General features: G+C 38.0%; 1 protein-coding gene across 4 annotated transcripts in view; it reads left to right on the top strand.

The window, feature by feature from the left end:
• LOC126849671 (A disintegrin and metalloproteinase with thrombospondin motifs 7) overlaps positions 1–13,170 on the top strand; it is a 42,477-nt gene that overhangs the window by 6,199 nt on the left and 23,108 nt on the right. For 3 of the 4 annotated variants that reach the window (XM_050591765.1, XM_050591735.1, XM_050591756.1), the window contains exon 2: positions 2,297–2,462. In XM_050591765.1, the coding sequence (XP_050447722.1) occupies positions 2,366–2,462 (97 nt within the window). In that variant the 5' untranslated portion in view covers positions 2,297–2,365. The remainder of the gene's footprint in view (positions 1–2,296; positions 2,463–13,170) is intronic. The other variant, XM_050591745.1, reaches the window with a different exon arrangement.

Genomic DNA, 13,170 nt, shown 5'->3' with positions numbered 1-13,170 from the left:
TGTACATATTTCTTCTAAAAATCATATGCGTTTTCTGTAATAATATGAGTTAATAATTAAAAAATCTTTGTACCATTTCTTAGTCTATTACAATTATTAAAGAAAGCACGCAAAGTTGTATGATAATCGTCAGATTACTCGGCTTCATATCACATAATTCCACTTGAGCTCTGAATAAATTCTCATAATCTCATTAATAAATATGTCAATTTGAAAATTGGAAAGTAACAAGCGTTAATAAAAATGCATTCCGAAATCTTGTCAAAAACAATTTCAGAATTTCTTTGCTTTCTCGTTCTTTCTTTTCGCAAATTTCGATATTTTTACATGTAATTACACATATATATTTTAACAATGATCGAAATGCATTTTCTATCATTATTTTCCCATTTATTTTTTTAATCGTGAATTTTCCTCTTTTTCACGAGGAAATAGATATTTATTCAAGACGTAGCAAAACCATTCATTTCCGAATGTCAATTAGAGGCATACATTCCGAGTAAGCGCCAAGTGCATGCTTATTTGCCATAGACTCTCACCATCCTCTATGATACTCGTGTCATTAATTTAATATTGGTATCCTCATCTCATGTGATATTTTACAGGTGCGACAACTCAATTGAGATGACGCGAGATACTTTAAAACGTACGGCGCGCTTATTAATATTCCGCGGTTGCACTGTAAGTGATTACGTCTGTTACTGACACGGCATACAATCATCAAGTACACGGCTATATGGACGCTTATAATTTATGCGTTGCAACGTTCGCGCTTACTTTGAAAATAAGGGTAAATTCATAACAGCGTCACAATTAACTCTTTAAATACCGCGCAATATTAAACTTGGAAGTTATAATGTTGTTTATAATAATTGTTTGTAATGATTTTGATTGTTATCATAATACTGTACTTCTAGGGGCTGACAATGTTAGAATATTATTGCGTGTACTAAGTTCAAATAACATCAAACTTTAAATTTTGCTTTTTATAGCATTACAGAAAATATTTTATCAAAAACGTTATTAAATTAATTACATTATTTGAACCTTTTTATGATTATTTTCTTAAAATAAATTTGATCTGACATTTATAAATATATTTTTCTTTTAATGGTTTGATTGATAAAATATGCATTCTCCTATCCAATTCAATAGCTGCAAATAAAAAAAACAATGTTGATAAATATTCATTGATAGATGTTTATTCCTGTGCACGTACATGCGAAGCCTAATTTGTGTTCGAACTGACAGATACTCCCGCAAGGCTAATTATCAATTCCGCATCCCATTAATGAACTTGCTTTGACTTTCCCCCACTCAATCTATTATCTCGACTGATTTTTCCTGTGCTTTCATGAAACATTTAGTTTAGTTTTAATGTGGAAGTATTGTGTTTTAAAAAGAACGCAAACTATTCGTATGGATTAAGCAGTTTATGCGACACAGTATCACCACATTCGTGTATTTCATCGAATATATTATAAAATTTAAACTTTACAATTGATTTCAATTAACCATTTATTAAAAATTTATACTACAAATTATGAGTTGTCCTTGTCGTGAAAATAGAGTTATAATATCTGCATGAATGCAAATCTTGACGCATCCGCATGTGGTCGAGAAATTATGACAGCTATTTTAAGCGCGATTTAGCATATTTCTAAAATTTTTAATCTATATTATTTAAGTTGAATTTTTGAGAAAAATTATGATTCTATTGTCAGTAAAAAATATAAATCATATCCTGAGTCGAGCTCTGGTTTTAGCACGAGTAAAAGAATTCAGTGGTTGGGCTCGATCGTCGACATGGTATGGAACGAATTCCAATTATCGTAACTACGGAGCGTCGCCACAAAACGACCCTGAAACAGCTCTGTAGTTAACGTGCCCGAGAAAATCGTGCGAGAAGAATTCGAAAAGCCTTGCGCATAGAAAATATGAGACAAAACTAATTGCTTGCTAACCATTTTCTCATTCGTGAAATTTTTTATTTGGAAAAGTGGACAATGAATAAAGAAATATCTCTTTTTATTCTCGTAGAAAGAATGCGATAAAATTCTCATTTTATCTTTCTTTCAACTCATAAGACTTTTCCGTCGGACTACGATTAAAGAGAGTTTAATTAAGTACTTTTTTATGGATTATCTTCTTACGATTTGCGCGCGCACGTAGCCGGAACAACCGTTAAATTTAACAAAGCTTTAACTCATAACTTAAATCGTGGAGGTAACCTATTTGCTTTGTAATGCGAAAATTTAATTTAAATTCATGCTGTGGTCACATGTGTGTGTTTCAGAATAAAGGGAAACATCGGTAGACATCAAGAAGATCGCGTATCGTTTTAACAAGAAATACGTTCGATTCAATGCCAATCATGTGGTATCTATTATCCATGCTCCAGGTTCTAATCATCGTGGGGCAATCCAATCTCGAAGCCCGACAACGTGTACCTAATGTCAGAGGTGAGTTTTATCAAATATACATATATCCTTATACTTATTGTGTTGGCTTCATATAATTTAACGACGATATTGTAGCCTTGTTCAATTATTTTAATTTAACCACAAATATAGAAAAATAATGTTAAGTTTGATATTTATTATCTTTCTAATGTCGAAACTCTTTCTTGAATTTGATTTGATAAGAAATTTGATCTAAATCGAATAAGACGACGATTTCTTCAATTCACATTTAATCTCACGTACACTTTCTCGAGTTTCTTTGACTCGCATGAAAACTGGCCGCGGCGGGTTCTCGAGCAGAAGACCTTACCTTTGCGGGACGCGATCCTATTAAGAGTAGGAGCGAGTCGTACAATATAAGCGCGATACTGGATTTTGTAAGCGACAAAGCGAAGAAGGAAGAAATGGAATAGCAGAAAGAATCGGATGCGCAGTTCCTACGAGTGACCGGCGGGATGTGCCGTAAAATGCTAATTCGCGACTTATTTATACGTCGAGACATCTTAATGGCTGTTAAAGGCTCATGCTGATTTTTAATTATGTCGATAAATATATATTTTGAGAGTGTGTGTGTTGCGCGGTAGTGGCTTAGACCGTTATTCCGGCTCCGTAAATTGATTGTCATCTGATAATGTCCGAGATGCGACATGAATATTGTACGCGGTTTCGATGTCGCGTCACTACGCGATTTCGCTGATCTTATCAGAGAATATCGGCGAAACGCAAAGCCATCGGCTGGCATACGGCCAATCGACATAACTTTTAACGCTGCTTCTGACGTGCTGCACCGTGCGAGAAATGCTGATTCCGCGAAGCTGCAACGTCGATGTTCGCAAAGTCTGTTGGTCTTAAAGCAATTCGAAATTGCTAAATGTGTATAAAAATCTATATAATATAGCCGATAAACTCAAATGTCGATGAAATTTCGATGAAAATGCTAATAAAAATATATATATTTATTTATGATAACAAAAGCGCAATGATTGTCATGTATGATAAATTTTTTCATATCTACAATATCAGAAATCGGATATATTAAAATATCAAATGTTGCAACCCAAAATCTATAGTTTTTGTCATAGTCTAGAATGTCTTAAGCAACATTTACGCGATCTACTTATGTCGAATCGTTTGTCAACCAGGAGCACGATATGTCGGAGTGATGGATGCGTTCTTTGTGAGCTCCGGTCATTTTGAACGTACGTTTGACCGATAGACGAAACCCTTTTACTGTGAGCTACTTCGCTACGTTAACATCGAGCGCTTACTCGGAGACAAAAGTCCTCCGACGTGGTGACGCACGAAGACGAATGTCACGAACAAAAAGATAAACAAAAAAGACGAACGAAGCTACTAAATACAAAAACGTCGGCAAGTTTCGAAAGACAATACCAAGGAGAGAAATGGTCTCAGCTCGATGTCATACCGAGAAGTGGGCGTTGCATTGAAAATTTCAAATCCTTTTCAATGTGATCGCCATCGTAGCATCTCCTAATGAGGCCGATCACTGGTAAATATTTCGTTTGGACGAGGAAAACAATGCGCGATATGTCAAATTACAAGACTGAAAAAGAAAAAAGAGAAAGAGAGAAGGAGAGAAAGAGAGAGAGAGAGAGAGAGAGAGAGAAACGTGCCAGACGTGCCGTCTCAAAATTACCTTCTCGTTAGGGGATAGTTATTATGATCAGGGAAAATTACACGCCACGCGCGCAGAGGACTTGTTTACTGAACACCATAGCCTGAAATTCCGGGTCGAGTAACTGAGAAGGTAGAAGTAATTTGTCCGGCTCGCAATAACCACCGGCGTCTCTCTTTGGTGATTGCGGAATTATTAACTCGCCGGCGGTAACGTAATGACGAGACATTAGTGCGGTTTGCGCCTCATCGCGTTTATTACCTTTCTCTTTCTTTCTCTTTTCTTTCTCTTTTCTCTTTATCTCTTCCCAATTTGGAAATTAACTGTCAAATCGATGTAAAGGAGAGAAATTATTACTCCTCGTTCGTGATCGTTCCCAATAAAGCGAAAAGGCTCCGAATCGACAAAGGATAAAATTTGTCGAAACGGGGGTAAACCGCTGGGTATATGTCGCTGCAATAAAACAGGAAAGCGTTTTATGAACCATTAGAGATGTAATTAACTTGAGAGCGTTCTTTTAAAGCATCCTGAATGTGTTTACCCTATAAAGATCACTCGGGAAAATAACTTTGTCGCTTCTGTCTTTGTCTACACACGTCAAGTTGTGGCCGCCGTATGTAATCAATTTTTCGATTGAAAACACATTCGATCGTGCCTCTATCCCCGATTCGTTGTTAGACCAGTATGGACTACTGTTTGAAATTGGTTTTCTTGTGATTGAATATGAAATCATCAAATCGTTTAGACACAGGACGATTGAAGTATATATAATTGTTGAGAGTAACCCAATTTAAATGTCAGCTACGCTTGTTACAAATCCTAACATTTTTTTATATTGAACAAACAGTAACATGAATTTTGGTCAGATACAAAAAACAATAGGCAAAATAGCCTAGCGCAATATTCTGATAAAGCAAATTGGAAAATAAATATATGCTCACTTGAAAATACAAAAAAAAAAAAATTTCAATCGTATCGATATATAACATAAAACGCTCAGGACCAAGCAAAATATCATAATTCCAAAACATTCGGCCATCAAGAAATTCACGTATTTTTTTTTCTTGCGGCGGGAATCATGGACCTGCGGCGCCAAACGTCCGAAAAATCGACCGCGAGAAAGAGAAGAGCGCCTGAGTAAAACCAACACGACGAGGCGCCCATTCATAGTCCGAACACGTTGAAAAATCGTCCGCTCGTTCGCCGCATAAATGCGCACGGCCAAACGGCGTGGGCGTCGTGTATATATCTGATGACAGCATATCACAGTATACGCACACAAGAGTGCGAGTGCAACGCGAATCCAAACGCACCTGTACAGAGATATGGGGGTTGTATGCGGGCGCGGGCGATCGCGTAGGCAAACGCTGTCAATAGACCTTGTCACTCTCGCTAGATTTCTTTTTCTCCTCGTTTTTTCTTCGAATTTTGATCTCAGGCAAGATGATGACGCAGTTTGTACGAAATGAAAAGTAACTAACACGCATGCACCTAAAAACGTGCAAAATTCGAAAACGCGCTGCAATGTAAATCGCATTAGGTCACGTCGCGTAGGCACGTCGATGACAACAATCTTCGATATTCGGAGACATCACAATGATATTTGGTTTGAATAATTGCGAAGTTGTTCGATTTGATTATCTGGATGTTCTGGTCTTGTCTTTAATAGCTGATCATAGATTTGCATAATTTGCGTCGAAGAAGTATGATAATACTGATGATATAAATTTCAAATAAAAAAGCTAAAAGGCAAATGAAAACATGAAAATATGAACATATCGTATTTTTTATCACACATTTATGATAATGATGTTTTTGTTCAAATATAAACTTTATGCGTATTGAAACTACTGCAACTCTAAAAATCCCTTTTGTATTAAAATAAAAATAAAAATAAAAAATTGTTCTTCATTCAACATCAGAGTAAAATTTAAATCAACACAACGGTCAAATTTTTCGTAAATTTTTATTATTTGTTGTTAAAATTTTTTTCTATTTTTATTAACATGTGATGTCTATTATTATTTCGTATATTTTATATATATAAAATATACGAAAAAGGTCAACTGTGCATCGAATCCCTCGCTACAGTATCCCACACGTATCTCTTTTACCGCCGTTTAACGTTCATAATATAAATCATAAGAAAATCGTGCATGTATACCGACAGAAGAGAAAGATTCAATGGGTGATACGTTATGCAAACTAGCCGGCCATCATGACAGGTACGGCGACGACCCTGCTTGCGACTTAACGCGACTTAACGTGTGCCCAGATGCGTTAGGTGCATCTATCTCTCTATGAGATAATAAATTGCGAACATAACCAGCCATTTACTTTAGTACACTTATTTCCTGTGGCCGTATGCTACACGAATGTGCCGCCTTATCTCGGTAATCATTTCTGCGGAACAAGAACTCCGGAAATATTTCTCTCAAGAACCGTCACGGTTCTGATACAGTGCCGGGGCATCGTAAGAATCCAGATATTTCTTATAACTTACTGTACATTTGTTGCTCTGTATCTAAATCCACGAGTGACAAGCGACAGCGCGACAACAAAGATCTAGTTTATTGGAGGAGTAAAACTTTATATGTGTTGATTTTAAAAGAATGCGGTAAGTAGTGATTTACGATTTATTTCGAGCACGATGGAATCCATTTGCGGATATTTGATGATTTTATAAATAGAAATGAAAATATCTTGAAGAGAGAAAGAGAGAGAAAGGGAGAAGAGAAAAAGAGAGAAACATTGAGGAACTCTGGCTCTCGATCAACACTTCGTTTCCGGCGAAATATCATTCACGTCACGTTCGACGACTATCTAAAGTCTCAAATTAAATCTGCTATGCGTAAAATTGCAAGCGCGGCTGTTAATTCATCTCATCGTGTATCTGGGGAGGGCGAAATACGACGCCGCAGTTTGAACCGATGCCTGCGCACCATACGGTCTCTATTCCCTGTGGAACGCAGGGAACATCCGCCGTCGTCGAACACAAACTCGAGTGCGCCATCGGCACGTGAGAAATTTTCCCGCGTCGTCCGACTTGACATCGCCGTCACTTATCGAACGTGTAAACTACCTGCCACTGTGTGTCTTCCGGCCGGGACAGTGCAATAACGGACTTCAACGGATTTCCCTGGGGAGCCTGAGTTACGATATCTCTCACGATAGAAACGATGAACTCCTCGCGGAGCCCCGAAGACGAGTTTGATCAACTTTGTATATTATACCGCAGCGGTACGAGCTATGCGAGACGAATGAGCTGCATTGTATTTATCCGCGACATGAATAAGCAACTCGCTTTCTAGAGTCGATATCATGGCGTTTCATCGACCGACGAATATCCGCGAGAACGTGAGAGTATCCGTGGGTGAAGAGCTCGGGTATCTCTCGAAAAAGATCACTCCTGCAACATGCTCCACCATGGCCGCGTGGGTTTTATTCGTTATTACTGATCGGACACGGCCCACGCTCACGACAGCATCTTCGTCCTGTCTGCCCCCGCAGGTGCGAATCAGTCATTCTTTTCTCATACAAAGTATACGTCACTCCCGCTAAGTGGTGAAATAATAGTGGCTGCCTGTGGCGGCAGCTGTGACGAGAGAAGATCGTTTCGTGTTCTCGACCTTACAGTTGGCTGTGCGCATAAATCACGAAAAAATATCGTCCGGGAAACCGGGAGTGAGAATATCGGCAAGAAGATGCTTTCCCTCCTTTTTTGAAAACCAGTCTTCTTTCACGTTGAAACCTTGAATTATGTTAATAATCGAAATTGCATTTTATGAATTACGCGTTGTTACATATTTGTTATATTTTAACATTAGATTGTTTAAAATAACTCCTTTAAATTTGATTCGATTTGAGATTATTTTTATAATTATTAGCAGAGTGCAACAATTCACTGGTCAATGTTGTTATTTGCTTAAAACGCATGAAGCGTCCCGTACACGCACAGCTATACTTAACGAAAGGTTGCGCATCGAGAGTATCGCGTCGCGCTTAATCTGTATCCGCCCACGCGCGAACATCGGTCCAGCGACGACGGCGGCGTTGAAGAATAATCCTATTTCCGGCGATATACCAATGCAAGCCTCTCGCCTCCAATCTCCGCGCGAGACCACTGATCCGCAAAAATTAAATTCGATTAATTACGATCCGGATTCCTCGAAGACCGATCGGCGTATTTGTTCGAGCGTGACCGAGTGGCGCGATGAAACACTCACTGCGAAGCGAGTAAATTTGCTCGTGCGAGTGCAGTGCGCGCGGCTAAATTAACGGAGGTACAGACAATAATTAAGTTGTACCGCTGATGATTAATCGTCGTCTCCAGTCGACTTAACTACATTTCATCCCGAGCCAGGCCGCGCGACGAATGTCGCCGTACGATGTATATAATGTGTTTGTTTGCGAGCGTGTTTCATTACAATACAACAATCGGGGAAATTAAACGCTTATCACGAACACAAGGAGACGAGGGGAATTCATCGTACAAATGATGACGTGGCTATTTTTCGAATGACTATACCAAATGTGCTTCGGATATTGCGTCTAACGACCTCCGTTACAATGGTAACGATCGGTACAGCCGCTTTTATATACTTTGGGCGAATTAGTATCAAGCGTTTATTTATTGCGATAGTTATCCGGCACGTAATACAAACTTTGCTACTACTCGTTATTTTGCTTTATCAACATTATTTGTTAAAGTTGTTTCAAGACAGATATCGATTGGAATGTAGGATTTTCACAATAATTGCAATTAATTGGTAGAATATTAGAGATTTCCCCCTTCCTCCATAATTAACGTCAATAATATTAAAATGTATATTTACGTTAGCGTTAAACGTTATCTCAAAATGTTGGTACTTGTGATTTTATCGCAATACACATTATATTAATCAAGCAAATTTCAACCACATAAAATATCTTAATTTGAAGATCCTATCTAAATGAATTATCATGTTTCCATGAAAATTAAGTGAAGTAATGTCCAGACGATTTGTCAGCCGGTTCAGGTAAATTCTTTAATACCCCTATTGATCTCATTTGATCGTGAGGATAAACCACAAGTGCCGCATTAACCGCATCCGCGGGAACCTTGGGCGCGGCTTGTTTAATCAAAGCTATCTTGTTCGCCGTAAAAGCGAGACCAGCTGTTGTGGCTCGACAGTATAGCGAACGCGACGAGTTTTGAGGCATACAGTGCAACGTTTGTATGAAATCGGACAGCGATGTACTCTACACCTCGGATTTTCGATAATACACTGTTGTTCACGAACCATCTTGATTGGCTGCGTGTGAAACACCGTATCGCTAACTCTTCAAGTAATTCGCCGAAGTAGATGTTAAATTTTGCAGATCTGATGAACGAGTCTAATTAAAATACGTGCCCCGATTTCCGCGAAGCAATGTCGCAGTAATTGACAGAAGTTTATACATTTGTATTTTTTAAATCTAAAATTCCCTTTGTTCTTATGCGCCTTTTAACATTTTATATACTATGATATCGTGTAAAATCATTACTTTTTTATAAGCCTGAAAGAAGGCAAATCTCTAATAATGAAAATAAATTAATAATTATAAAATGATTCCAAGAGTCAAAAATTTATATCGCTGACAAAGATTAAAATTTTACGAACAGTCATAAAGAGATTTAAAAACTAAAATAAAAAACAAGCTATATATATATTTCACAAACAAAACCTTCAACCTGTTGGTGACATCGACAGTTTGCATAATTTATTCTTTCTTTCGCGCAAGATGGTTCGTCTTTAGCGTACAAGTAAATTTACTCAACACACTTAACCAGATTTTTAATAAATGTCGCCGTGAATCGAAGGCAGTATCAAGTTTCGATGTCGTAAAATCAGCGATTAAATCGACTAGGCCAGAAGCTATGGCAGTGATGATTCAAACCGACGAATACGAGAAATTCGTAGAGGCACTACATCTCTCATCTCACTGTGTAACTCGGTTATATTTCCGCGTATCGTAACGGCTTTAATGAATTCGATAAGTAGATATATGCTAATGGGGGCAGACGCATGAGAGTGCGGCAGAGGAGAGGAGGCCCATTCTTGCGGGACTGCCGATGGCCTGCGAGATGGGCCCTGGAGTGAGTCATCTCGAAGGAACTGGTTTCTACCGTAATACCCAGGTATCGCCGATAAAGAATCATTCCGACGCCTAATAACTTTGGCTGCTGCGCCTCCGCGATTCGACCATGACAATCCGTGAAACCATGAAACCGGAATTGAAATCACATCCGCACACCCTTTCTATATGACAAAGGCACATAATAGACTTTTGTTGTACTACAGATACAAAAATTTCCTGTGACGTAGATAAAATTTGAAAATAGTTTTTCTTCTAGCATATATATAAAATAATAAGATATCTGATTTTATCCATGTCTTACATATATCTAATATCGATCGATCTATATATCTGATAATACTTTACATATTTTCTTGAATCCAAATTTTGGATTTATATTTTAAGAACGAAACGCGCGTGCGTTGATCATACTTTCTTATTGATCGCAGCCACGAGGAGAACGGCGGGAGACGAATGTTTTATCGATTAGATCGTAGCAACGTCAATCTTTGCGCGAACGTGAAGTAAGCCGACGATACTGACAAAATACAGGACACCGGTTCGGACGGTAGGCGGACAAGCAGTGCAACGATAAATTATGTTATATCGGACATACGAAATGTCTTGCGTATCGACCGTGCCATCGGCTCCTGAATTATCGCGTCGATCTGCAATATGGGATTTCCATATGCGCGGATTCCCATAAATTTCACGAGAGGGTCGATCTTTCGGTTACCTCTAAATCTATCAGACGTTCTTACGCTTAGCGAAACGATTTCTTTCGAGAATCGGGAAACCAAAAATACAAATACCGTGTAATACACTGGTTAATCATTTGACAATCGTTTTTTTATGTTATTAAATAATATATAAAATTACTACATAAACAGAGTTTTAGAGAAGTATATCCTCATTATTCTATTCTGTACAAGACACGACCGCCGGAAAGTTAACTGTTGGCAGGTAAGAGTGGCCGATTAATAACTCGCTGCATAAGTCGCGTATAATTACGTTAACCCGGGATAGCGTGTATCATCAATTATACGCAATTTAAAGCCATGGTAGTGGCAATATAATGTACCATATATATACATATATCCCGCGTAGGAACGGCCGCGATCGTGCGTGCACCGAGACGTTTACAGTAGGTACAGCCTGCATGGGAGGTCCGAGTATCTCCATCCGACATCCCCACCTGCAGTTAACCCCGACCAGCTTAAGAAGCGTACTCATTGGTCGCCCCCACCATTTTTCAGACTTTAATGATAATGGGATAATGATGATTACAGTGTTCAACTACCTGCACTAGACGGCACCTCTCTTTCTCTCCCTCTCCCGCCTCTCTCGTCTTGTCCATCTACCTATCTAACCGCCCCTCCTAGCAATCGCCGTCAAGAAAGCGCAGAAAGCGGATAGATTGATCTCTCTGTGTCTTGTCAAGGAGACTTAAAGCCTCGCATTTCATCTCAAACTAGCCTGAGAACTACTTCGAGAGACGCAATAAGATAAAATTTAATAATAATTATACGTAGAATGTGATTAATAAAGAGTTATGAATTTTAATAAAATAATTAGCATTTTTATTCAAAACAAGATAGTAATAGCTTACACACTGTTTTTTTTTTGCAATGATTTATATTCAATATTATAGTAAAGTATGCGTGCAACGCGTGAATGTTTTTATTTAGCTTGACGACTATCACGAGGTATGTGTTGTAATCGAGGCATAGATATATATTAGAAATCACATCAGAAACAAATGTCAGAATTTCGTAGATATTTTAAACGTTTTCAATAATAAACCGCCTTAGATAAACGATGCTTCGTTGTAACCGTATATCAGGCAAATGCCATTATATCGGGGAGACTCGGCTAACCAACAGGCTGATTACTATTTAATATTAATGTAGAGATGAAATTAACCGATAAATGGTGTAAATTACCAAGCTAGAAAACCACCCACTGCGTTCTCGTTCGCGCATTTCGAATACGTACACGTAAAACATCGCACGACATTTCACGACTTTAGAGCGCGACGGCGAGAAAACCATTAACCGTAGAAACTATTAGACACAGACTGCCGAGAGCAGTATACGTCAAATGATATACACCTACGGTTTCAGTCTCATCAGGTTTTGCAGAATTACGTAAGACATATGGAAATGTTTAAAGTTGTCCCTTTTCCGTCCGCAGTACTTTGCGCTTTAATAAGTTAATAATTCATATCTAATGTCGAGAAAAATATACGCTTCATTGGATTTTAATTTATTCCACTACGCAATATCTGTTAATTGCGTGTCAATATGTAGGGTGATTCTGTTTTATTGTTATCCACATATTATCCCTTGTAACTTTTATAAAGAAACAATTTTTCTAAATATACATATTATATATGTATATAATAAATAAATTATAAATAAATTATAAACTATAAATTATAATTATTTAAATTGATTAAATTATAAATTATAAATTATTTTATTCAAATATTATATTTCTAATTCTAGAAATCGCGATTAAAGTTTAATTTGGTTTAATTGTTGACTTTAGTTAAAATGTTAAAAATACAAAGCCAGGCGTCTTCCGCAAACGATGTCCGCAGTTGGTATGCAGACGGGACCATAACAACGCTGTCAAGCGGTTCTTATATGAAGACACATTGCCACAGTTGAATCGCGTCTGCGTTCTCAACTGCGTGCTTTTCTTTTTATTCACCATGGACAGAGGTTAACTACAATTATTCCATTAAGCGTTAGATCATCAGCAACAATAGTCAAGAATAGAGACGATCAATCGATAAGATGCGGCCAGTGGTGCTACCGATGTGGTTTGTCGTATCGCCCGCTCGAATCACAATTCACTTTCATCGCGCAAGTAAACTTTTCAAGAATTGGACGCAAAAAATTAAAGACTCGTTGCAAAATATAATTAGTACAAACAGATACACATATAACTGACCGTTGACGGCAGACG

The sequence above is a fragment of the Cataglyphis hispanica genome, chromosome 1, assembly GCF_021464435.1.
Source record: "Cataglyphis hispanica isolate Lineage 1 chromosome 1, ULB_Chis1_1.0, whole genome shotgun sequence".
In the NCBI taxonomy this organism is placed as follows: domain Eukaryota; kingdom Metazoa; phylum Arthropoda; class Insecta; order Hymenoptera; family Formicidae; genus Cataglyphis; species Cataglyphis hispanica.
Note: the sequence above shows the minus strand (reverse complement) of the source record. Positions and strands in the feature narration are given on the sequence as shown.